At 39.1% G+C, this 24248-nt stretch overlaps 1 protein-coding gene across 2 annotated transcripts in view; it reads left to right on the plus strand.

The window, feature by feature from the left end:
• LOC124613323 (sin3 histone deacetylase corepressor complex component SDS3) overlaps positions 1–24248 on the plus strand; it is a 119461-nt gene that overhangs the window by 45741 nt on the left and 49472 nt on the right. For both annotated transcript variants that reach the window (XR_006979634.1, XM_047142023.1), the window contains exon 3: positions 20450–20563. Coding sequence is in view for 1 of the 2 variants with exons in the window: in XM_047142023.1 (XP_046997979.1) it covers positions 20450–20563 (114 nt within the window). In the remaining variant the exon portion in view is untranslated. The remainder of the gene's footprint in view (positions 1–20449; positions 20564–24248) is intronic.

Genomic DNA, 24248 nt, shown 5'->3' on the forward strand with positions numbered 1-24248 from the left:
AACATTTATCTATCTCCAGACAGGCACTTACTTACTTCCCTTCAGATGACCACCTTAATCCAACAGATCTTCTTCCCTTTTTCCTACGTGGGGCTTTCAGTACTCAGTACCCCCTATGGGGAATTAACACTTCGTCTGGGAGGGGCCTTCTGATAGACCAGCTTCTTTCTGATCTTGGTTGGTGCCACATCAATGACAGTACTCCTCCCTACCTCAGTACTGCTCAGGGCAGCTTTCGAGCCATTGACATTAAGATCTCTTCCCCTAATCTCATACCTTGCTACATAGGTCCCTCCATCGTGATCTTTCCACAGTGACTACTCTCTGGAGATCCAGGCATTCCCTTGTCACCACCCAGTGTACCAGTTAGCATGATGGACTCTTCAGAGAATCAGCTGGCAGTTACATACCTTTGCTTTCATCTTTACCTCCTCTGTTAGATTGCATCAGTGAGATTGTGGGAGACATCTTTGGTACAACTGGAACTGCTGTTCATCTTTCTACAGGCATGCTCTGCCTCTGGCAGACGTGTGGTGGTTTACAGACATTGCAACAGCTATTAAGTATCATTTTACGGTTCTGCAATGTCTCGAGCGGCGTCCGTCATGGGCCACCCTCCTTTTTAAGCGACTCCATGCCAAGGCTTGCTATCTAATTAAGTACATTGAGGAGGAATGCTTGGAGTGCCGCGTCTTCTCCTTGAGAATGTATGCTTCTTCCTCCCACGTGTAGGGCAAGTTCTGTAGTCTTCTGTTCTGGCATTGTTCAACAACTGATATGGGTTTCTTCCTCCAGGGTGTTAGTTTTACCGTTGCATCAGTTCTTGCTGAATACCTTACAACTCGCTTTCTGAAAGCGTCGGTATCTTACAAGGCTACTTTCCTAATGCTAAAGTTTGCCCGCACCCTCTCCTCATACCCCCTTGCACCAAGTTGAATAGCTCCTACATTGTTAGCCTCAGCTGACTATCAGTTCCAAAGTGCCATCTGAAGGGCCTCTGCTTGGACCCTGCCTCACGGTTTCCAGGTCTCTCCTGCAAAACACAGGCCGTGTGTTTGTGTTATGATACCACAACCCATCCTGATGCTTATCTCTTCTTGGATACCTGTCTCTCTGATAAAGTGGGGCTTTTCCCAATTAAGCTCTGATGTTACCTGCTGTTGCTTATTTGTGCAGCCACTACCCGACAATTTCCTCATCATCCAACTTAAGAAGTCTGTTAAAAAATTTTCGGAGCATTCATAATTTCACGCCAATGGTGTATTGGAGCAAAATGCGGATGGCACCCTGCACACGCCTATGTTTAATGTGTAACTGTTGGATGTTTAATGTGTAACTGTTGGAAGTTTAATTGTTGTATGTCTGTTAGTTATTGTTCAGGGCTGTATTGACAGAATGTTGTCGCACAGTTTACAAATTTCAAGATGGGAGAGCTAGAGAAGCGACGTGTCTGCATGAAATTTTGCGTGAAACTCGATAAAACCTTTACAGAGCCACACCAAATGATGCAGGAACTCTACAGTGATCAATGCTTAAGTCATACTCTGTGTTACAAATTGTTTGCATGGTTTAAAAATGGCTGGATGGAAGTTAAAGATGACCCTTGTTGAGGACGCCCTTATACGTCTACTGATGATGCTCATGTCGAGAATGTCAACGAAATTGTGCATGCCAATCAAAGACTGACTGACTCCAAGAGTTCAGAAGAATGTAACATTTCAGTTGTATCAGCCATGAAATCCCCTCACAGCTACTTGGAATGCATTGTGTTGCCACCAAGTTCGTTCCACGACTCATGAGTCCAGACCAGAAAGACCTTCACCTCGCTATCTGTGAAGAGCTTTTGGATCACGCATATGGGAATGAGATGTTCCGTTGAGAGAATCATAACTGGTATTGAGGTGTGGATCTATAGTTGTGACATTGGGACCAAGGTTCACTCTTCACTAAGGGTTGGGAAAGGTTCTGTAAGACCAAAAAAGCTTGTCAGGTCCGGTCGAATGTTGAAGCCCTGCTGATAGTTTTCTTTGTTTTGAGGGATTAGTTCATCATGAATTTGTACCACAGGGACAAGTCATTAATCGATGGTACTATTGGAATGTGTTGAGACACCTGTTAGAACATGTGATATGGAAACTGCCTGAAATGTGGTGAGACAACACAATAATGTGCCTGCTCATTCATCCGTGTTGGTGCATGACTATTGAACAGAAAACAAAATCACTATATTATCTCATTCTTTGTACTCTCCAGACCTGGCACCTGCAGACTTTTTTTATTTCCGAAGTTGAAAACCCCATTGAAAGAACGACGATATGCAACAATAGATGAGATAAAAAAAAAAAAAATTCGTGCAGTCCAGCAAGAGGTGTTCAAAGACTGCTTCCAGAAGTGGAAATGGGATTGGGAGCAATGTATCAATTGTGGAGGAGTGTGTTTCAAAGGAGACCACATAGAAAAATCTTGTGGACAAAGTTCCAGAATTTTTTGAACAGACCTCATATATCACTTTCTTTTTGCATTGAGGGCATTAGCCCTTAGGTGGTATTACCAGTTCAAATCTCCCTTGTACCCTTCCGTAGGACCTCTGCCTAACTCCCTTAAAGTACACCCTACGTTTTCCCACACGCCCTTCTTTGGTTGGTACCAGGCCATCAATTAGCATTGATTTATTTCACATTCCTAGGATTTGTTGCCTGGTGATCTTTCTGCATCTATTCCTTAGAGTTCTCCAAGAGCATCAGATTGATACTGTCATTTGCGCTGATTGTTCTAAAACCATTCATTGTTGGGAACATGTAATGTTTTTACTGTGGATCTTTTAGCCATTAACCGAGCACTAAATTTTATTAAGCAAGTCTTCTTTGGCTGCATTTTAATTTGCTGACTTAGTGAGCAGCCCCAAGCCATTGATGATTGTTACTCCTGCAATATATTCTATTCGTGACCTTCCCTCTGACGTCAGTCATAATGTCTGCTAAGTTGTCTTTCTCTGGTCCCAGATATCCATTTTTAGACTATCTTCAGGATGGGGTTAGGGTGGTTAGAGTTGGGGTGTCTTCCATTTCTTGCTGGATCAGGTGGACCCTCGACTCTACCTCTTTTGCCAACCACTTTTTTCATCCCTCTTCCCTGACCCTCTTTCATGTCCCTCTTTCACTCTGTTTTAATTACTTGTATATGCAGTCTGTGCAATATTTTAAAGGAAGAATTAAAGTGCAGTCTTCCTCAGTAAACAGGACTGGAAATTTTTTTTTTAGTATTTTGGCCTTCTGTCATCCGAAATTTCAGTGCCGTTATGATCACAGTGTTCGGGCAGATGGTTTTGATCAGATTATTGTTTCACTTAAGTCTGAAATGTGTAAGATTTTCTATCAGTTTGGCAGATAGATTTTTACTTTTCAATTCATTGAATGCTTCATGCATGGCTCACTTTATGCTAAGGTTGGCTTCATTCAGTTATTTGTCTGTGAGGTTTTGGCTATGTTTAAATTTACAGTGAAGATGAAGATGTCATGTAGCAGCTTCCTAACAAGCTGTTCAACAAGGCAGGTCTTTCCCATTCCTCAAACCTTTGCTCAGGACATACCTTTCAAAAGCATGTTGTAGACACCTCTTGAACTTCATGAACTTCCAACATGCTGAAGCAACAGAGGTCAGTAACTTCTGTTAATCAAGAGAACGAAAAACCAGTCCAAATTACAAATAAAGTATTTTTCATTCATTGACTAGTTTCAGGCCGAGACCCATTTTAAAATCAACCTACAGGGCAGAAAACCAAATTTACACTCAAGTGTAATACAGTTATTACCAAATTCTTAAGCATATGCCAAAGATACAGAACATATAATTTTAAACTTACATAACAAAGTCAAAAATGGCATTTCCGAAGATTTCAACAAAACGTGTAATTAGCAGTTCACTCCTTCCTCGGTTGTAAGGAAAACTCGGAAAGGGGGCACCCTGTCAGGATATAGGAAAGCTTTTTATTTACAAAAATGTTCTCCAACCATCAAGAACACAACAATCCTCACAATAACTGTACAAATACACAATAAAATTAATATTGTTTTTAAATCTTCACCAAAAAAAGTCAAATACTTAAAAACACTGACCAGTAGTGCACAGCAGTGCCACATACAGTGGGTATTACAAAACTGCATCAAAATGAACAGCAACATTAGTATTAAAAGGAAAAAATAGGAGCTTAAAACTCCTTATCACTTCCGATCATTTACAAGTTTAAAAATTTTATTATGTCAAACTTCACAAATTCTGTGCGGGTAAAGCAACCTTTTTCATAATATGTCCCACATAAAAACAAATATTAAACCACAAGTTGTCTTTTTTCTAGGCACCAAAAATGTACTTGCCACACAGAGGAAAAGTTGGACAAGAAATGACTATATGCCGTTTCTTTACAACCTAATAAATAATAACTGCCATGTGCAACATAGGAACCATATGTTATTGAGGAGCAATCGTACAGGTAACATAGGCTAACAGGAAGAAACCCAAAAAACTTTTTAAATAATTTAGTGGTGAAGACCACATAATCAGCCAGTAACCTGGCTTCATAATATGCCATACACATCATACTACAAGCAGCGTAAAGGCACAACAAACCCAGAAACTTTATTATTCAACCAGCAGCAGCCTATAGGCACCACAGACAATAAAACATACTTAAAACAAGAGCTGCACTCCTCAGTTTATGAGCAGTAGAATATAATGGGAGGGCATGCAGCTTAACTGTATGGTTAAATGATGATGACGTCCTCTTGGGTAAAATATTCTGGAGATAAAATAGTCCCCCATTCGGATCTCCGGGCAGGGATTACTCAGGAGGACGTTGTTATCAGGAGAAAGAAAACTAGTGTTCTATGGATCAGAGCGTGGAATGTCAGATCCCTTAATCGGGTAGGTAAGTTAGAAAATTTAAAAAGGGAAATGGATAGGTTAAAGTAAGATACAGTGGGAATCAGTGAAGCTAGGTGGCAGGAGGAACAAGACTTTTGGTCAGGTGAATACAGGGTTATAAATACAAAATCAAATAGGGTTAATGCAGGAGTAGGTTTAATAATGAATAAAAAAGTAAGAGTGCGGGTAAGGTACTACCAACAGCATAGTGAATGCATTATTGTGGCCAAGATAGATACAAAGCCCACACCTACCACAGTAGTAAAAGTTTATATGTCAACTAGCTCCGCAGATAATGAAGAGATTAATGAAATTTATGATAAAAGAAATTGTTCAGATAGTGAAGGGAGACGAAAATTTAATAGTCATGGGTGACTGGAATTCGATGGTAGGAAACGGGAGAGAAGGAAATGTAGTTGCCTGGTAGAATTTTGCACAGAGCATAAGGTAACCATAGCTAACACTTGGTTCAAGAATCATAAAAGAAGGTTGTATACATGGAAGAAGCCTGGAGATACTAGAAGGTATCAGATGGATTATATAATGGTAAGACAAAGATTTAGGAACCAGGTTTTAAATTGTAAGATGTTTCCAGGGGCAGATGTGGACTGTGATTACAATCTGTTGGTTATGAACTGTAGATTAAAACTGAAGAATCTGCAAAAAGGTGGGAATTTAAGGAGATGGGACCTGGATAAACTGACTAAACCAGAGGTTGTACAGAGTTTCAGGGAGAGCATAAGGGAGCAATTGGCAAGAATGGGGGAAAGAAATACAGTAGAAGAAGAATGGGTAGCTTTGAGAGATGAAATTGTGAAGGCAGCAGAGGATCAAGTAGGTAAAAAGACGAGGGCTAGTAGGAATCCTTGGGTAACAGAAGAGGTACTGAATTTAATTGATAAAAGGAGAAAATATAAAAATGCAATAAATGAAATAGGCAAAAAGGAATACAAACATCTCAGAAATGAGATGAAGTGCAAAATGGTTAAGCAAGGATTGCTGGAGGAAAAATATAAGGATGTAGGGGCATATATCACTAGGGGTTAGATAGACTGCCTATAGGAAAATTTAGAGACCTTTAGGGAAAAGAGAACTATTGTATGCATATCAAGAGCTCAGATGGAAAATCAATTCTAAGAAATGAAGGGAAAACGGAAAGGTGGAAGGAGTTTATAGAGGGTCTATACAAGGGCATTGCACTCGAGGGCAAGTATTATGGAAATGGAAGAGGATGTAGATGAAGATAAAATGAGAGATATGATACTGCGTGAAGAATTTTACTGAGCACTGAAAGACCTAAGTCGAAACAAAGGGCCCAGGAGTAGACAACATCCCATTAGAACTACTGATAGCCTTGGGAGAGCCAGCCCTAACAAAAATGTACCATCTGGTGAGCAAGATGTATGAGACAGACAAAATACCTTCAGACTTCAAGAAAAATATAATAATTCCAATCCCAAAGAAAGCACGTGTTGACAGGTGTGAAAATTAACAAACTATCAGTTCACCAAGTCACAGCTGCAAAATACTAACATGAATTTTTTACAGACGAATGGATAACCTGGTAGAAGCCGACCTCGTGGAAGATAAGTTTGGATTCCGTAGAAATGTTGGAACACGTGAGGCAATACTGACCGTACGACTTATAAGATACACTAAGGAAAAGGCAAACCTACATTTCTAGCACTTGTAGACTTAGATAAAGCTTTTTACAATGTTGATTGGAATACTCTCTTCCAAATTCTGAAGGTGGCAGGGGTCAAATACTTGCAACGAAAGGCTATTTACAATTTGTACAGAAATGAGATGACAGTTAAAAGATCGAGTGGGCACGAAAAGGAAGCAGTGGTTGGGAAGGGAGTGAGACAGGGTTGTAGCCTATCCCCAATGTTGTTCAATCTGTATATGGAGCAAGCAGTAAAGGAAATAAAACAGAAGTTCGGAGTAGGAATTAAAATTCACGGAAAAGAAACAAAAACTTTGGGGTTTGCCAATGACATTGTAATTCTGTCAGAGACAGCAAAGGACCCGGAAAAGCGGTTGAACAGAATGGACAGTGTCTTGAAAGGAGGATATAAGATGAGCATCAGCAAAAGCAAAACGAGGATAATGGAGTGTAGTCAAATTAAATCAGGTGATGCTGAGGAAATTAGTTCAGGAAATGAGACAAAGTAGTACTGAGTTTTGTTATTTGGGGATCAAAATAACTGATGATGGTCGAAGTAGAGAGGATATAAAATGTAGACTGGGAGTGGCAAGTTATGTGTTTCTGAAGAAGAGAAATTTGTTGAGATCAAGTACAGATTTGTGTCAGGAAGTCTTTTCTTGAAGTATTTGTAAGGAGTGTAGCCATGTATGGAAGTGAAACGTGGACGATAAACAGTTTAGATAAAAAGAGAACAGAAGCTTTCAAAATGTGATGTTACAGAAGAATGCTAAATGGGTCGACCATGTAACTAATGAGGTGGTTCAGAATAGAATTGGGGAGAAGAGGAGTTTGTGGCACAACTTGACTAGAAGAAGGGATTGATTGGTAGGACATGTTCTGAAGTGCCAAGGGATCACCAAGTTAGTACGAGGGCTATCCACAAAGTACTTTACGTATTGGAATTAAAAATAAATAAAGTGTTGGAAGTTTGTGTTTTTTTTTTTTTTTTTTTTTTTTTTTTTTTTTTTTTTTTTTTTTAATTATATACAGATGAAAGCCACACTTAAATACTACTTTTCTACATAGTTGCCATTTAAATTAAGGCACTTATCGTAGCGATGGACGAGCTTGGAAATTCCTTCGTCGTAAAATTCAGCCGCCTGCTTCTTGAAGAAGCTGTGCATCGTCATCAAAACGCTGCATAGCCAACCACTTCTTCATTGCTGGGAATAAGTGGAAGTCGCTCGGTGCCAGGTCGGGACTGTACGGCGGGTGAGGAAACAACTCCCACTTAAAAGATTCGAGGACTTCACGAGTGGCATTTGCCGTGTGGGCCCGGGCGTTGTCGTGAATCAGCAAGATCTTTGAGCCCAACTTTCCCCTGTGCTTGTTTTGTATTGCTCTTCTGGGGTTGTGCAGAGTTTGGCAATACCTTTGAGAGTTTATTGTAGTGCCTCTTTGCAGGAAATCCACAAAAATCACACCTTTTCTGTCCCAAAAGACAGTCGCCATCACCTTCCTTGCCGACATTGTCTGCATGCATTTCTTGGGTTTTTGGGGGAATTTGTGTGCCCCCACTGCATTGACTGCAATTTTGTCTCACAGTTCACATGCTTAACCCATGTTTCGTCACCAGTAACGATGCGATCGAGGAATGAGTCGCCATCTTTCTCGTAAGCGTCCAAAAACGTTAACGCTGCAGCCATTCGCTGATTTTAGTGAATCTCTGTCAAGATTTTTGGTATCCATCTTGCACAGAACTTGTGGTAACCAAGCTTTTCGGTAATGATTTCGTGCAACAAACTTCGTGAAATTTGTGGAAAACTCGTAGAGAGTTCCGTTATTGTGAAATTATGGTTTTCACGGACCGCAGCATCAACTTTTATGACAAGTTCGGCAGTCACTATGCTGGGTCTTCCACTTCGCTCTTCGTCGTGAACGTTAGTTGGGCCATTTTTACATTTTATGACCCATTGACACACTCCACCTTCAGTGATTATGTTGTCCCCTTACACTTCACAAAGCTGCCGATAGATTTCTATCAGTGTACAGTTTTTTGCAGTCAGAAACCTTATTACAGCACGCACTTCACACTTCGCGGCATTTTCAATTAACGCTGACATTTAAAACTGTCACAGTAACTCAACGGAGTACAGCACGAACCTCTCACTAGCACGGCAGGATGCCGACTGAGCGGCGGAATGCCATGACACCAAGATGGCTGCGCTAGCCCCGCCCCTAACGGACACAAATGAAAACGTAATGTACTTTGTGGATAGCCCTCGTATTAGAGGGTAGTGTGGAGGGTAAAAATCGTAGAGGGAGGCCAAGAGATGAATACATTAAGCAGATTCAGAAGAATGTAGGTTGCAGTAGTTATTTGCAGAATGAAGACGCTTGTTTAGGATAGAGTAGCATGGAAGGCTGCATCAAACCAGTCTCTGGACTGAAGAAGACAACAACAACAACAACAACAAAATATAATAATGATGTAAGAACAGAATCACGTACTGTGAAATATGCAATGCATTTTTATGAAATGTGAAAAGGAGATTGAAGGGGTGATGGGGTGGGGAAGCACAAATTCCAGATGGTAGCCAGATAGATAAAAAAGGTGGAAACTGAACTCAGTCATGACAATGAACTCGGGGAGCAAATTGCTTCTACGAGAATATTAGAAAATGAGTAGAAGTGCTGAGGCGGAATTGGAGGAAGGAAAGGTGGTGAAGGAAAAGATCTTGGTGTGTGAAGCCCCAGTGTAGAGGAGTTCGCGGTCAAAGGTTTGGTGGAAGTAACAATGGGGTTAGTGGTAGGGGAGAGAGTGTAAACTGTACGTCATTTTGGAACAGAGCAGAGAACCAACTAAATCTTGTTCGTTCAACACTTTCTTGCTCCTTTATTTTGCTCTTAAAAATCTCAAGTTATTACAAAATATCCAACTGCATACCTTTCAACACATGATGCAAAACCTCAAGTGAAGTGTGTTGTCTGTAGTACCAACCCTGTGACCCAATTTTTTTAAAATGCTGTTCAACCACCATCCTATTAGAAGGACCTACACGTTCTTTAAAGCGGGTGACAAAACTTCTACACATTAGTCCAATATAAAATGATTCACAGGATTCATATTGAATGTACCCAGCCGGATGAATTATGTTTACCATTGCCCTGACTCCCTCCCAGCTTGCCGAACTTATGTTTCAACTTACACCTTAGTTGCCCCCTCGTAGGAATCCTATCCTAAATCTTTGTGGGAAGGAGTGGGCCACCTTTTTGGAGATGGGTCTCCTATATTGCAACATTCGGTACTTTTTTTATATCGTCTGTTCATGGTGGTTTCACCTGCCCACGCTTCCTGTACAAACTGGAGACCAGTGACTGCTTATAGTGATTAGCCACCACAGCCTGCTTCAGTGTTTAACTCTTTATTAACTTCATCCTCTCATTTAGAGGCAAACTCAACAGTCGTGTAGCACGAAATAGGCTGCCTTGGGCCTAGTGGGATGATTGAAATCATTGCATATTATGGCATCCGATAGCTTTAGCTTTCGAAAAATTGACAAGCCAAGGCTCTCATTAGTCTCATAAGAAGCAAATCCAGGAAACTCAATTTCATATCCACTCCGACTTCCAACATATACTACACCCCCCTTCCCCCCTCCCTCCTGCAACCACATGCCTGCCCTAAATGCACATGGATATGGTTATGCTATGTCTTCCTCCATTTTTGGTGCCTTGAAAAGAGACAACTTGTGGTTTCATGTTTGGTTTTCATGGGACATATTATGAATAAGGTTTTATCTGCATGGAATGTGCAAAGTTTGGTGTGATAAAAATTTTTACACTTCTAAATGATCAGGAGTGATGAGAATTTTTAATCTCTTGTGTTTTTTTTTTTTTCTTTTAATATTAATACTGCTGTTCATTTTTAGAGATCTTTGTGTGCGTACATGGCATATAGTGATATAAAATGTGCCATTTGTGGTGCTGCTGCTGTGTGCTATTGGTCTGTGTTTTTAAGTATTTGACTCATTTTGTTAAAGATTTAAAAACAGTATAATTTTATTGTGGATTTGTATGGTCATTGTATGAATTGTTGTATTCTTGATTGTTGGAGAACATTTTAATAAATAAAAGGTTTCCTGTGTCCTGTCAGGGCACCCCATACCCGAGGTTTCCTTACGGCAGAGGAAGGAGTAAGCTGCCAGTTATCTGTATGTACTGTGAATGTACGTTACACATTGACATCTTCAGAAGTGACATTGTTACATAAGTTTAAAATGATATGTTCTGTAACTTCAGTTTAAGTGTTTAGTAATAACTATATTATGCTTGGGTGTAAATTTGTTTTTCTGCCGTGTAGGTTGATTTGAAAATGGGTCTTGGCCCAAAACTAGTAATCAATGAAAAATAAAATATTTGCAACTTTTCATTTTATTGTTCTCTTAAACTTGTCCATTTATGCTCAACATTGTCCGTGGAGGAGATGAAATTTTCATGTTGATCTCGTATGTAATCTGAAATCTGTTTTTGTTCACTCTTGCTACGCAGAAATACCATACTATGTTTCTTTGTTTTCCTATTTACTGCTGTATTCAGTGATGCTGGGAGGTCCCTCTGTTCACTGATTGCCTGTTTTAAGCGCCAAATTCATATTCTCGAGGAGAAAAAAACCTAGTTTCACAAAGCGCCTAGCATCCAGTGCACATTGGTCTATTGATTACTCATATGATTTTGAAACACATCCCTGTTGGTTTTTGAACACACTCTGTAAGTTGATTTCTGACTGAATCATAAGTTGATTTTTGAATGCGTGCAAAGTGTACGTGATGTCTGTCAGGGGAATCCTCGTCGCATCTAGAAATAAACTTTCCTGCAGGCAGAAGGGGACCGAGCTATATGAGCTGAGCCGAGTAAAGCCGAACAAGTGAACGCCAATCGCTGTCTGATTATGTTGTTGATTGAGTTTGCGAATGATCAGCGTTGTTATAATCACTAGGGAAATCCACAGTCGGACTACCAGAGTGGAAATTGCCCAAGTTAGGAAATATCGTAGATCTGGGTCTGATGCACAGAGCAGTCAGAGTTATAGTTGGGAAGTGTGTAGTCTCCACGTGACCCGTGTTTACATTTAGTGATTTTGCTGTTTCCTCTTCGTTTACTGCTCTCACATCAGATGAAAACAAAACGGATTTTCGTGGCCGGTAGCTATCAAGTGAATTAAAATAAATTCTCATAATTACAGAACGCTAATATATGTTACTGGTTTCAGATTTTATTTTATTGCCACTTTTCTGACAGTCACGCATTAATCGCCTTGTAGAAGAATCAAGATATTTTTGTCGCTTTGCTAAAGAAATTTGGTTTTTATTAACCTTTTATGCCGAAGCAGTCAATGTGTTTGAAATGAAGTGTTTCTTTCCACACTATTGACTAATTTCAACTGCTCACTGCATTTAAAGTGCACGTTTTCATCTTCTAGCACGTATGGCATTATGCCATAGTAAAAAAATCAAAAATGAGTTAATACAGTACTGGTACTCCAAGAAAATTTACATCCAGAAACCCACACTGAAAAGCTTAATATCAGGTCGAGGCGTACATCATTGGGAATCTGGATATACGAATGTGCTCTGTAAGTATACACTTTAAATGTGCCATTTTAGTATGGTTCACGAAATTCTGATGCTCTTAGAGTATTCTGTGATGTCTCTCTTCCTTTTATGACATAATGTAAGATATTTTAATGTTTTACACGTACGAACATACGGGCTTCCTGTATCATAGTAGCTGCCAAAACGCGGTGGTGCCTGTTATCTGGCACACTCTGACAACTACTGAAACGAACCTATTTCTAACGGGTCGCGGGAAAATATTGCAAATGGTGGTTTGAAAAGCGTTACTTTCAAAGTAAATTTCCTTTTACGCAAGTTGAACTTCACGTGAGAATCTACGATTAATTTCTTAAATCACAGAGCGTTCAATGACGAGCCATTTTAAGCCCAGAAGGTCAGACATTCATGTTGTTGTTGTGAGCAAATTGATGTAGTGCTACGGGAAGCTCTCTCTTTTCTACGGTAACTAATTTATTTGTGGAAAACTTCGAGGACAATTCACTGAACTTGGCTAAAAATTTTACTGGCACATTTGTGTGATATATCTTAAAGTGTAACATGCGCAAAGAAGATAAACATTATATGTGAAAGCTTAGTTTCTCTTGCAACTTATTAACCTTAGAGACCAATATTATATGTGAAAGCTTTTCTTTTCTTTTAGCAACACTATGTATATTAATTTAAAACATTAACTTTGCCTGTTTGTGCATCCGTGCTACTTAACAGTGATGTTGCTATTAGCCGACTGTGGTCTGAATAACTGCTGTCATCGGCAGATGGGATCACGTGACATGAGCTGTGACTGACTTTACAAAAGTGCATTGCAATCTCGATTACAATGGTTCGGAAAGTAACATGTGGTGTATGGTGGAATTCAAATTTATACTTTTGTAATACGAAAATATGCAGTGTACATGTTGCTGCACATCAAAAATCTTTCCAAAAGGGGTTTTCTTCCCTGAGTTTAGTTTTCTAAAGTGCCAGGAAATTCTACGCATGTGTATAAAAACATAAAAATTCAAAGGATGATAAGTTTTACTGTTCCGAGGGAAAATATACTGTCACCTAATAACACGGAAAAAGTGTGTTCTCATTCAGGAGAAAGTGTATTTTTAACCGGGAAACCCAGGATTTTTTTTTTTTTTTTCTTTGTCTGCGTATACACCCTGCAGGTGGAATGAGAAGTATTCAGGGATATGACAGGAACGATCATTTGAAGCAAAAATATTTCGTACGGACATATGCCCTATTCCAAATGGTTTGCAAGATAGAAGACATTTGATGTACATTATTTTTTTATTTTCTGTATTATTCAGTACTTTTATCAGGTTTACACATCTACAACGCTTAGTACACATTATAACATGTGTTTTATAAAGTATCATTTTAAAAATACGTGTTTTTATCACATTGAACTGTAAGAGTTATCTTGCACATCACATCAATGAGGGACGCAGCATCTGTGGTGTGACCGAGCATTTCATCTCTTGTATTAATGTTTTGTTTATACATCTTTCTTCATCCAACCCCATAAACAAAAATCTAATGATCTTGGTGGCCAGTTAATTGTACTAACACAATCAATACAGTAATTAGGTTAAGTGCAGTTGAGATGTTCCCTTACATGTTTGGTGAAATGTGGAGGGGCTCCGTCATTGCAGTGTGTGTGGGCAAAGGAACGTCCTCAAGGTGTTAAACTAATTTTTCAAGAACGTGCTTGTAATTCTGTCCTGTCATTTCCTTTACTAAAATTACTGGACATATCAAATGTTACTGATAATGCTGCACCAAATATTAATCAAAAAACAGAGTTGTAAATTGGTGTCTGCCATAGCTTGTGGATTTTCCTGTGACCATCAATGGGTACTACGATTATTATTATTATTATTACATGTGTTTTTGATTCTTAAACATGGCTTCGTCAATGAATATTGTTAATGGAAACAATGTTGTTTAACCAGTAAAAAATTCAACTGATGTGGCATTGTTGCCATTGTGAAGGTCGTGGCCATACTGTATGTGAAGTGGATACTAGTTTCCCACATATAGTGTCGCCATACACGAGGACATTGATTTGTTCATACTGTCAGCATGCACTGGCAGTGGGACTGTGCTGCACCAGTTCAACAGTGTGTTGATGTTGCTGCAAAGGTTGTTAAACTAAATATTCAGAAGCGAAATTGGGATTTGGAAGAATATCTGTTTCACGCATGTGCTAAAACTTTGGTAAACACTCTAAGACAGTCTCTGATTCACACTATATCCCTTGCACTACTCAACTCACAACACACAATGGACAATTGCAAGTTCATTGGCTAGTTTAATGCCAGGATGACATCCTGAGCAAAGAGGCTGAAATTGAGGTAGGTTGGGTCAAAGGAATTGGGTAGGTAAGACACAGGTGTGCACCACTAGCCCAGAAACAAATGTACATTGTGTTTCATCTCAGAAACCAGTTAGAATAGGGTGTATGTTCAAATGAACTTTATTTCAAATGAATGTTTGTCATATCCCTGACTGTTGACCATTCCTTATGGGACACCCTGTATACATAAATGATCTGGTGGGTTTGGTGAGCAGCAGTCTGCCACTGTTTGCTGATGTTGTAGTGTACGGGAATGGGTAGTCATTGAGTGACTGTAGGATGATACAGAATAACTGACAGAACTTCTTTTTCGTATGAAGAATGGCATCTTGCTCTAAATGTGGAAAAATGTGAGTCATGGAGGTAAGAAGGAAAACTAATCCTGTAATGTTTGAATCCAATACAGTGCTGCTAGACACAGTTACGTCGACTAAATATCTAGGCATAATGTTGCAAAGTGACATGAAAAGAAATGACCACATAAGGTCTGTTGCACGAAAGGTGAATGGTCGATTTTGGTTTATTGGAAGAGTTCTAGGAAAAATCTTGATTACTGATAGTCCACAGTTATGAATGTGACAATTGTACAATTGACATTGAAGCATTAACATGAAAATAAAAATGGATAGAACTGAATATGAACAACATAGATTGCAGGTTTGAGGATGTAAGTTGTATTGATTTGCTACTACACAAAAGAGAAGGAAGTTTTACAAATATAACTAGCCTTCTCCCCTCATTGAATGGCTCTGGAGTGTTTGAGATCCTCAGGTTGGGTTAAATGAAGACATGAAGCAATTTTGAGGCATGCTGCTAGATTTGTTTTGGTTGGTTGAGTCAACACGTGAGTACTACAGAAATGCTTCATGTATTGCAATGGGAATACCTGACAGGCAGAAGACATTCTTTTTTGCAAAACACTATGGGAAATGTTAGAGAACTGACTTTTACAACAGACTGCAGAATGACCACAATATGCATCTCACAGAGGACCATTAGATAAGATAAAAGAAATGAGGGCATGTACAGAACATGTAGATTAATGCCTTCGACAAAAGGCATATTTTCTGGCCCCCCACTCTTGGGAATGATCTTGGAGAAATTGAAGCTGGTCAGCTATTTGCATGCTGTTGTAATAAGTGCCTATGGGAAGTGGTTGAAGGATGATGATTTGAGTAGGTGACAAGGTGCAAGACATTGATTTCTCATCACAGATGGTGATGCATAAGCAGTGAACTGTGGCATATCTGATTAAAGAGAAAAATGCTGATGCTGGCTTAACTGTTTCTAAACACAGTTCAGTGTACATTGTTGAACATTGCAGGTGACCCCTACTGTTTACATGCTGATGTCATCAATTACAATAACAGTGGGCACGAAATCATCAAGATTGGACTGTGGATCAATGGAAGTGTCGTCTGGGTGGATGAATCACATTTCTTGTTAGACTGTGTTGATTATTGTGTCTGGATATGCCATAATCTAGGAGAACTTCTGCTCCATGGACAAAGGACAATGGACGCAATACTATGCTATGGGGGACATTTACCTGGGATTCTATGGGACCTGTGGTAGTAACTGACAGATGGACTATGTGAACATTATTGCAGGTCACCTGCCTACCTTCATGCTTGATGTCTTCTTTGATAGATGGCGTCTTCTGGCAGGATAACTTGTATGCCACAAGGCCAGGATGGTGCTACAGTGGTTTAACTAGTGTGATAGTGAACGCAATGGTGATTTCTTGGTGAACTAATTTTTGTCTGGTCGGAAACTGATGGAACACATCTGGACCTCTAACTGGATGCCATCAGTGCACCCACAAACAACCAGCCTGTAATTTATAGGAATTGCATGACCTGTGCATAGATATTTGATGCCACATATCTCTGGAAATGCACCAAGAACTTGCCAAATTCATACCGTGCACAATTATTGCTATATTGCATTATAAAGGCAGACCAGTGTGCAGAAAAGCAACTACTCTGCCTTTTGGGCCATCAATGTATGTTATGTACTAAGACAGCTGCAAAATGTGCTGCTGTCAAGAAAAAGAAAATGTTTTCCCTATGTTATCGATACAAGGCAAAGTATGAATGAAAATGCATTCGACCACAGTGAATAAATGGTTTGTAGAGTGTTTGGAGGTAAGTTCTGAAAGCCAATAAATGTATTTAATTAGCACAAGTGAGATATTCATTGTCATTGGCACAACAGATTTTGTAAGCCTTAGCCTTCTGTAGAAGATTGTGCCTTCCTTCCCTGTTTAGTGCCAAACTTTAATTTTGAATTCCAAAGTTTCTTATGTTCTCTCTGGCAGTTCTTATCTTAAAACTCCCCTTGTTCCTTGAGGTACTACACTGAATATCTCCTTAATCATGCTCTCTTTATCTCTCGGTATATGTTCTGCCAATTCCAGCCTTTTTATCTTAATGTAAATGACAGACGGGTTTGCTTTGTGGTGAACACATTGGGCTATGACCAGTCCGCAGTGATGCAGGGTGTGGAAGTCCTGTGTTGGTAAATTCGCAGAGGTTGAGATGGATGTGGATCCCCTTCATTGTAGTTTCATGAAGGCAGCAGAATGTGGAGCTGCCCTAGTGTCTAGTTGTTCAGATGGGGGACAGGAACTTGGAACCTTGTGATATAGTAATGGCAGCAGCATCATAGACATTGATGGACATCACATTGCTACTTTGCTGTTAGGCTACAGGGTTGCAGTGCAGCTGCTTCCAGGTGACTTTGTGGAAGTGTTGGCATGTATGGGTGTTACTCGTAAATGTTATGGAACAGAGGTAATGACCAAGATCTGACTATTGTCATGTGGCAGATAATATTCAGTTTTGGATTTCAGAACTGACATTATTCTAGCAGTTTACTTCTGCTTCAAGGCAAGTGAAACTATGCACATGAAACATATGAACCAATTTCTATGAATGGGTGTTCATTAGGACAGCCTCCATATCTGTAGGTTCACCTTTTTAGCAGCTGTTTCAAAACTTGTAAAGGCTTCCTTCATTGCTCTTGGGTGTTCTTGCAGGTAATGTCAGTATCATCTGCATATGCCAGCATCTGAACTGGTTTGTGCAGGATAGTCCCCCTTGCATTGATGCCCGAATCTTATCGCCTTTTCTAGGGAGTCAGGATAATGAATGTCCCAGTCGTACTCCATTTTTAGGGTTCTCTACCTCAGCTGGTAGAAACAGAACCTTCATAGCCAGCCTGTTTGACTGGACCCCCTTTCTCTCAGGAACAGGTAGAAGTACTATTTTGAAATTTACGCTACGTACCAAGGTATACGGCTCCTTGGTGGTGTGAAAAATTAGAACTAAGTCAGTGCAGTTGAAAGATACAACGATTTGTCATGGATTTCAATATTCGCAAATTCACTCATCGAAACCTATCGGTGAACTCTCAGATCATATCTTGGTCTTCTTTTAAACGTAGCCTTCACCTCTCAATGATGTGATGAGTCTCATAGGGAAAGGGAGGGGGGGAGAGAGGAGGTAGTTGAGGTAGTTCAGATTCCACTTTAAACTGTAGATCCTCCTTCCCTGGTTGGATAACTGGGGTAGCTTAGGGACGCGCAAGTCACTGACGTGTCAAATAGAAAGACTTGCATAGGACATTGAACAACACAGAAGTCATCGTCATAATCATCTATATACATAATTAAATTTGTGCGGAACCATCAAATACGAGTCTTATTTGCACTTGTCCAGTTTTTATTTGTGGTCACAGCACTTGATGACTTATTCTGTATCTTAACTTCACTCCACATGTTTTCCATAGTAGCTTTCACTCAAGATGATAAATTCATTAGGAATCTCTTACTCTCTCTTTGCTATATACAGCCCAATCTGTCAATACTGTAGTAGACTGATCTGAAGTTTTTAAAAGACTCAATGTGTATCAATGCCAAATTCTTTGTGTTTTCTAGTACTTGATGTATTGTGAAGATCTAATCAACAGTAGTTCATTCTTTGGGGGAAAAAAATTGACATTTACAGTCACCAACAGCATTTTCAGCATAGGGTACAGGTCTATTAAAGAGGATGTTGGAGAGGCTGCATGTCGGCAGGCTGGAGGTTTCCATATCATTGTATGAATATCGTTGTCATTAAGAGATGTACTATCCACTACCATATGTCTCATGGAAGCAAAGTGTAAAAGTCTGACCCCATTGTCATTTTAGTTGTCATGAAGACTGTATTTTCCAATGGAAGACCCGTCTTTCCCTATTTTAGCATGTCTTAGCGTCTCCTCTGACATTCATTGCATATTTTATCTAACTCATCATAAAAAACATCTTTCTCTTCTTTACTCTTCTCTAAGTTGGTTCATGGTCAATCTTGAGACTATAGTTGAAGAATTTCCATTTGCATAATCAGTGTGATTTTGCATGTAAGCCCATATTATTTTATCCTCTCATTTACAATAAAACCAATACTAAACCTGATATCTTTACTTTGACAACTATAAAATATCGTGTGTGGGTGTGCATGCGTTAACTTGGCATTTCTTGTGTTTTATTACTATTTCTCCAATAGTGGGAAGTGCACCCACTGGACCTCTTTTTTTCCCCTGTGAGTAAAGATTCTGTTACACCAATTCCAATATTTTCCCATGCAGACTGTAGCTGGTATAGAAACTACAGTCTAACACACTGGAAAGAGTTAAGCCATTTGTGTGAATTTTATTACATTTGCCAAACCTGTTGAGGGTAAAATGTGATGAGGTGGCATTTCATTTTGTGTAAAAAATAAGTACAGCCAAATTAAAAGATAGTGGGATGTGAGAAACTGTGTACCGACATACATGGCAGTCCCTTCGTTAAGTCTTGGCTGTGGAGGTGAGACAAATAATTGTAATTACTCTGTACTGTGTCTTCAACAAGTGGAGGCTCAATCTAAAATACAATATACAAATGTAAAGCTGTTGGGTGATATAAGGACAAAAATTTAACTGTGGGAATTTAATGTGGTAAAGGCAAGACAGTATTTGTCACCGTACACATAGCAAGGCCAGTATATAGGACACAGACTTAAGTGGTTTGTCTAGACAGAAAATACAGAAAAATACACTAAATCATGTCGTATAATAAAGAAAGAGGCTTTTTACCTTAGGCTTTCCAGAGGGAATGGAATAAGGGTCTCTTGGTATTCAAATATAATGTTGCTAAAGGAGAACTATGCAGAAACATGTTCACAGTGGGATGAAATATGTGATGTGAAAGAAAAAGATTGTTGTGGGAGCATTGTTTGTAGGTGGAATAATAGAGAGTGACACCAAGAAAACAATGGGAAACTGCTGAAGCAGTAGTCTGTGGTGTATACTTATAGGGCACAACAAGAGGAGTTGAGTGTGGAAACTGGTTTGGTTCAAACCAGTGTCATCAATAAGGGAACAAAGACACGTGGCCATAGACAAAGTTTCGCAAGCAATTTTTTAAGGAGTATCAGGAAAGATGAAGTGTAGGAAATATGGCCTATATAAAACTAGACTGCTAATGAGGAAAGTATTGTTTGGTTCTTAAAATATCTTATTTGACATTTGCACAATAAGTTTGATTTATTGATTCTTAGCTGATATAAAATGTGATAAAATTGAGATTCTAGCATTCTTCCATGTTAGTAACAGATTATTATTGAGAACAGATACTCCATTTCTTCCAGAAAAAAATAAACGGAGGAAGGTCACAATGTTGTAATAATTAAAGACAGCAGTGTAGATGAAAAGAAAATAGAAGAAAAAAAAAACACACACACACACACACATAGTTACACGAGATGTGTGTATTTTAATCAATGGCAATTAATTTTAAGCTGTTCAATGATATTTTGTCTTAGTATTTACTGGAATTTACAATTGTTAACATTTATATGGAAATTTGTGTTGCAGAATGTACCAAGACAAACTTGCCAGTTTAAAGAAACAGCTCCAGCAATTGAAAGATGGGACACACCCAGAATATAACAGAAAACTGAAGAAGTTAGAACAAGCTTATAGAGAGAGGTAATATTTTGAAAAATTGTGTGGTACAGAAAGTCATAATTGTCTATTATTATTATTATTAATGGTCATCAAGTAGTTAAAACTTAAGAGTCTTTCCATTACTATCATTACGGTTTCTTTGGACTAACTTTTGAATGTTTGTTACTATGTGTTTATAACATAACAGTAGATAACTAATTCAGTACCATAACAGAATGTTCAAAAGGTGGCAGGTAGGCACACCACTCTCAATATGGATTGTGCATATTGTCTGTTTCTGCAAGCTTAGACAAAGGTGTTGTGTGCTTGCAAATGCATTAACCCTCTGTGTGTGTTAGTACTTTTTGTGTTTACACCATCTAAAAGTAACAAAGTAAATGAGTGGGAAAACCACTACTTTAAAGGGAAAAAAGCGGCATCTTCTTCAGTTACATTAAATGACAGTTCTTTATCTTACGCTGTTTAGTGTTTACCTTAACGCACTAGTATTTTTCAAAGGAAATAGTTATCTACATTACAGCACTTACCATGCAGCTTTGCAATGGACATTCCTGTTTGAATTGGACCTAAAAGGAATTTTCTCTCCTCGAAGGTGCCGTGGATGACAACTACAGGGTCCTACTAAGAAATGAAAAAAACCCCAGGTCATCTCTCCAGATTGTTGGGCCGGATGGTGGGCAACAGGTTGGTATCCCGCCCTGCCTGGGGCATCTCAAGACATGTCTTCACCATGTGGCCCGACAACCAGAAGTGATGGTCTGTGATGCCATTTCATTTCATAGCAGTACCCCTTTGGTTGTCATCCGCTTACAACTCTGCAGTACATTGATGATATTATATGCCCCGTTTTGTTGCCCTTCATGGCAAGCCATCCTGGGCTTTCCGTTCAGCAAGATAATGCATGCCCACACACAAGTGTTTCTACTACTTGTATTCATGCTTATCAGACCTTACCTTGGCCAGAAAAGTTACCATATGTCTCCCAAATTGGGAAAGTTTGGAGCATTATGGACAGGGCTCTACAACCAGCTCAGGATTTTGATGATCTAAAGTGCCAGTTGGACAGAATTTGGTACGATATCTGTCCGGAGAATATCCAACAACTATTAATCAGTGCCAAGCTGATTACCTACTTGCGTCCAGATGTGGACCAACACATTGGTGACTTGCTAAATTTGTGAAGCTCTTTCTCTTGAATAAACAGTAAAACTTTTCTGAAACTGTCATCATTTGTTTGCCTGTACGTGTACATCACACCTACCAGTTTGCAGCGCATTTTGATAATTCCTTCACGTTTTTCTTAAATAGTGTATATTCCCTTGTATGAGGTTGGTGAGACACTGTCAATATGTCACTCTGTTTGCAGGTAGGCAGGGGAAACTACGGAAGTTGATCAGTGTCATTTCTTTTTGATGGGGAATGACCTATTCTTATATGTGTACTATATTTTATCATACATTTTCATTAATGCAAAATTGTTATGAATGCTCATATGTTGTTAAATGGAGAAAACATTTTACAGATCAATTATTGTAATGTCTTTCATTGCACTCTGTTGTCTCGCCTGTTTTCACAATCACGTATTTTGTTCATTTGTAGAACAGTTTAAGATGTATTCTAAGTATAGAGCAGCCAGTCAATTTAAAGTGCCGTGCTCTGCTTGTGTAACATAGTTGTCAGAATAAGTGCAATAGATGACTGCAGTAAAAGAATAATAAGTGTTCTGTTTGTATACAGCTACCAATAATTTTGTAAGCTGAGGGAAATTAAATTCAATAAAAAGTGTCTGCACATAACGTCCTGCTATATTGTAATTTGTTCTCCAATAGCAGTCTGACAAAACAGTCCAGTTGCAAGTACCTTCACTACATCACATTCAAACATGTTCACTTGGTGAACTTAATCACCGTGGTTGATTAGTATGAAGTGACAGTTCAGTAGCTCTACAATTTCTCACCTTCCTATAGATAAATACTTTGCCAAATTGACAGACTGTCACAAGAATTAAACTAATCTCATAATGGGAAACTTAATACAGGGTGTCCCACATAAAACCAGTATGCCTCATGCTTGAGAGTCAAGTAATAATGGACTAACTAGAAAAGAATAGGTAATTGTAACATTTAAAAAAAACATGTTTTTACATGTTTGTCAGAGATGCTGGAAGTTGTGGCCACAGCCATCCATGCATCACAGACTTCTTGTGATGGTGTTGCTTGCAACACACTGTAATTCTGCAGGCATGATGATTATAATTTTTCTAGTAATGTTCTATTTAAGGTCATGTGTTGTGTGAGTATTGTCTGCATACACTTTGCATTTTAGTGTACCCCATAAAGACAACACGATGTTTAAGTCAGCGGAACTTCAGGGCCAGATGCCTCCACTGCCAAGTCTGTTTTCAGGGAACATGTTGGGGATGTGGGCAATATTTTGGTTGGATGTGCGAGCAGTTGCTTTGTCTTGTTGGAATACTGCAAACAGCTTCTCTGCGCCTGTTAATTGTGTATAGAAAGATTCAAAGGTCTCTAGATATCTCGCATTTTTTAAGGTGCTATTGAAGATATGGGGTCAGTAATGCACAAGCGGACAGTGCACACCGCACCTGTATTTTCCAAGTGGAGTAGTTCGTCACGCAGAATATCTTGGTTGGCCTGCAGCCAGTAACTGGAATTCTCGGAGCTTACCTAACCTAACCTAACAAATGAAACCAGGCCTCATCAGACATGAAGTACAGCAAGGATACCCAAGTAACCATTGGCACTTGATGTTAACAACCAGTTACAATAATTAGTTCTTTTTTCCTGATCATTAAATTTCAACACTTGCACCACACTCACGTGATGGACTTCTGATTTAATGTCTTTTAGTACATAATGCACAAGATACACCAAATGCTGCAGTAACCTCCTGACGACCAATTTGCGGGAACTTCTCGTAATGTTTGAGTTTCTCACTGTCAGTCACCTATTCCTTTGCGCATTATGAACGGGTCTTACAGCCCTCTATTTCTTGTAAGATCTTGAATAATGCTGGTTGTTGGCTGATGAAATGCAGTGTAACCAACCTTGACACAGGATTATCCACCTCACAAGAAATTCAATTAGAGTTAGTCAGTACATAAGGCATACTGGCTTTATGCAGTACACTCTGTATAATGTAAGAGTTGAAGTGATGTAGCAGTGGGCAACCAATTGGAGGAGGATCAACTCGAGAGCCTGACATGCCTTTACTGTTTAAACAGTTCATACAGCAACTTATACTGGCTTTGCACGGGTGGCAATAAATGGTGGTTGCAGCAGTAATAAATAAGATACAAAAACCTTCCTTGTGAATCATTCATTTAGTGAAAACCCTATCAAAATCTCTACTGTGTTTATTGAGATTAGCCATCACATTCCGGCAAAAAAGTGCAGTAGCAGCTTTAATTTAGTAGTACATGTACATATCTTTCTAATGTTAACAGTTGCAAGATCTTTGATATCAGTATACGTCCACTCTACGTATCATCAATACATAACTTAGTTCATAGTAGGTACACTACTGGCCATTAAAATTGCTGCACCACGAAGAAATGCAGATGATAAACGGGTATTCATTGGACAAATATATTATATTAGAACTGACATGTGATTACATTTTCATGCAATTTGGGTGCATAGATCCTGAGAAATCAGTATCCAGAACAACCATCTCTGGCCATAAT

Source organism: Schistocerca americana, chromosome 1 (assembly GCF_021461395.2).
Source record: "Schistocerca americana isolate TAMUIC-IGC-003095 chromosome 1, iqSchAmer2.1, whole genome shotgun sequence".
NCBI classification, from domain to species: Eukaryota; Metazoa; Arthropoda; class Insecta; order Orthoptera; family Acrididae; genus Schistocerca; species Schistocerca americana.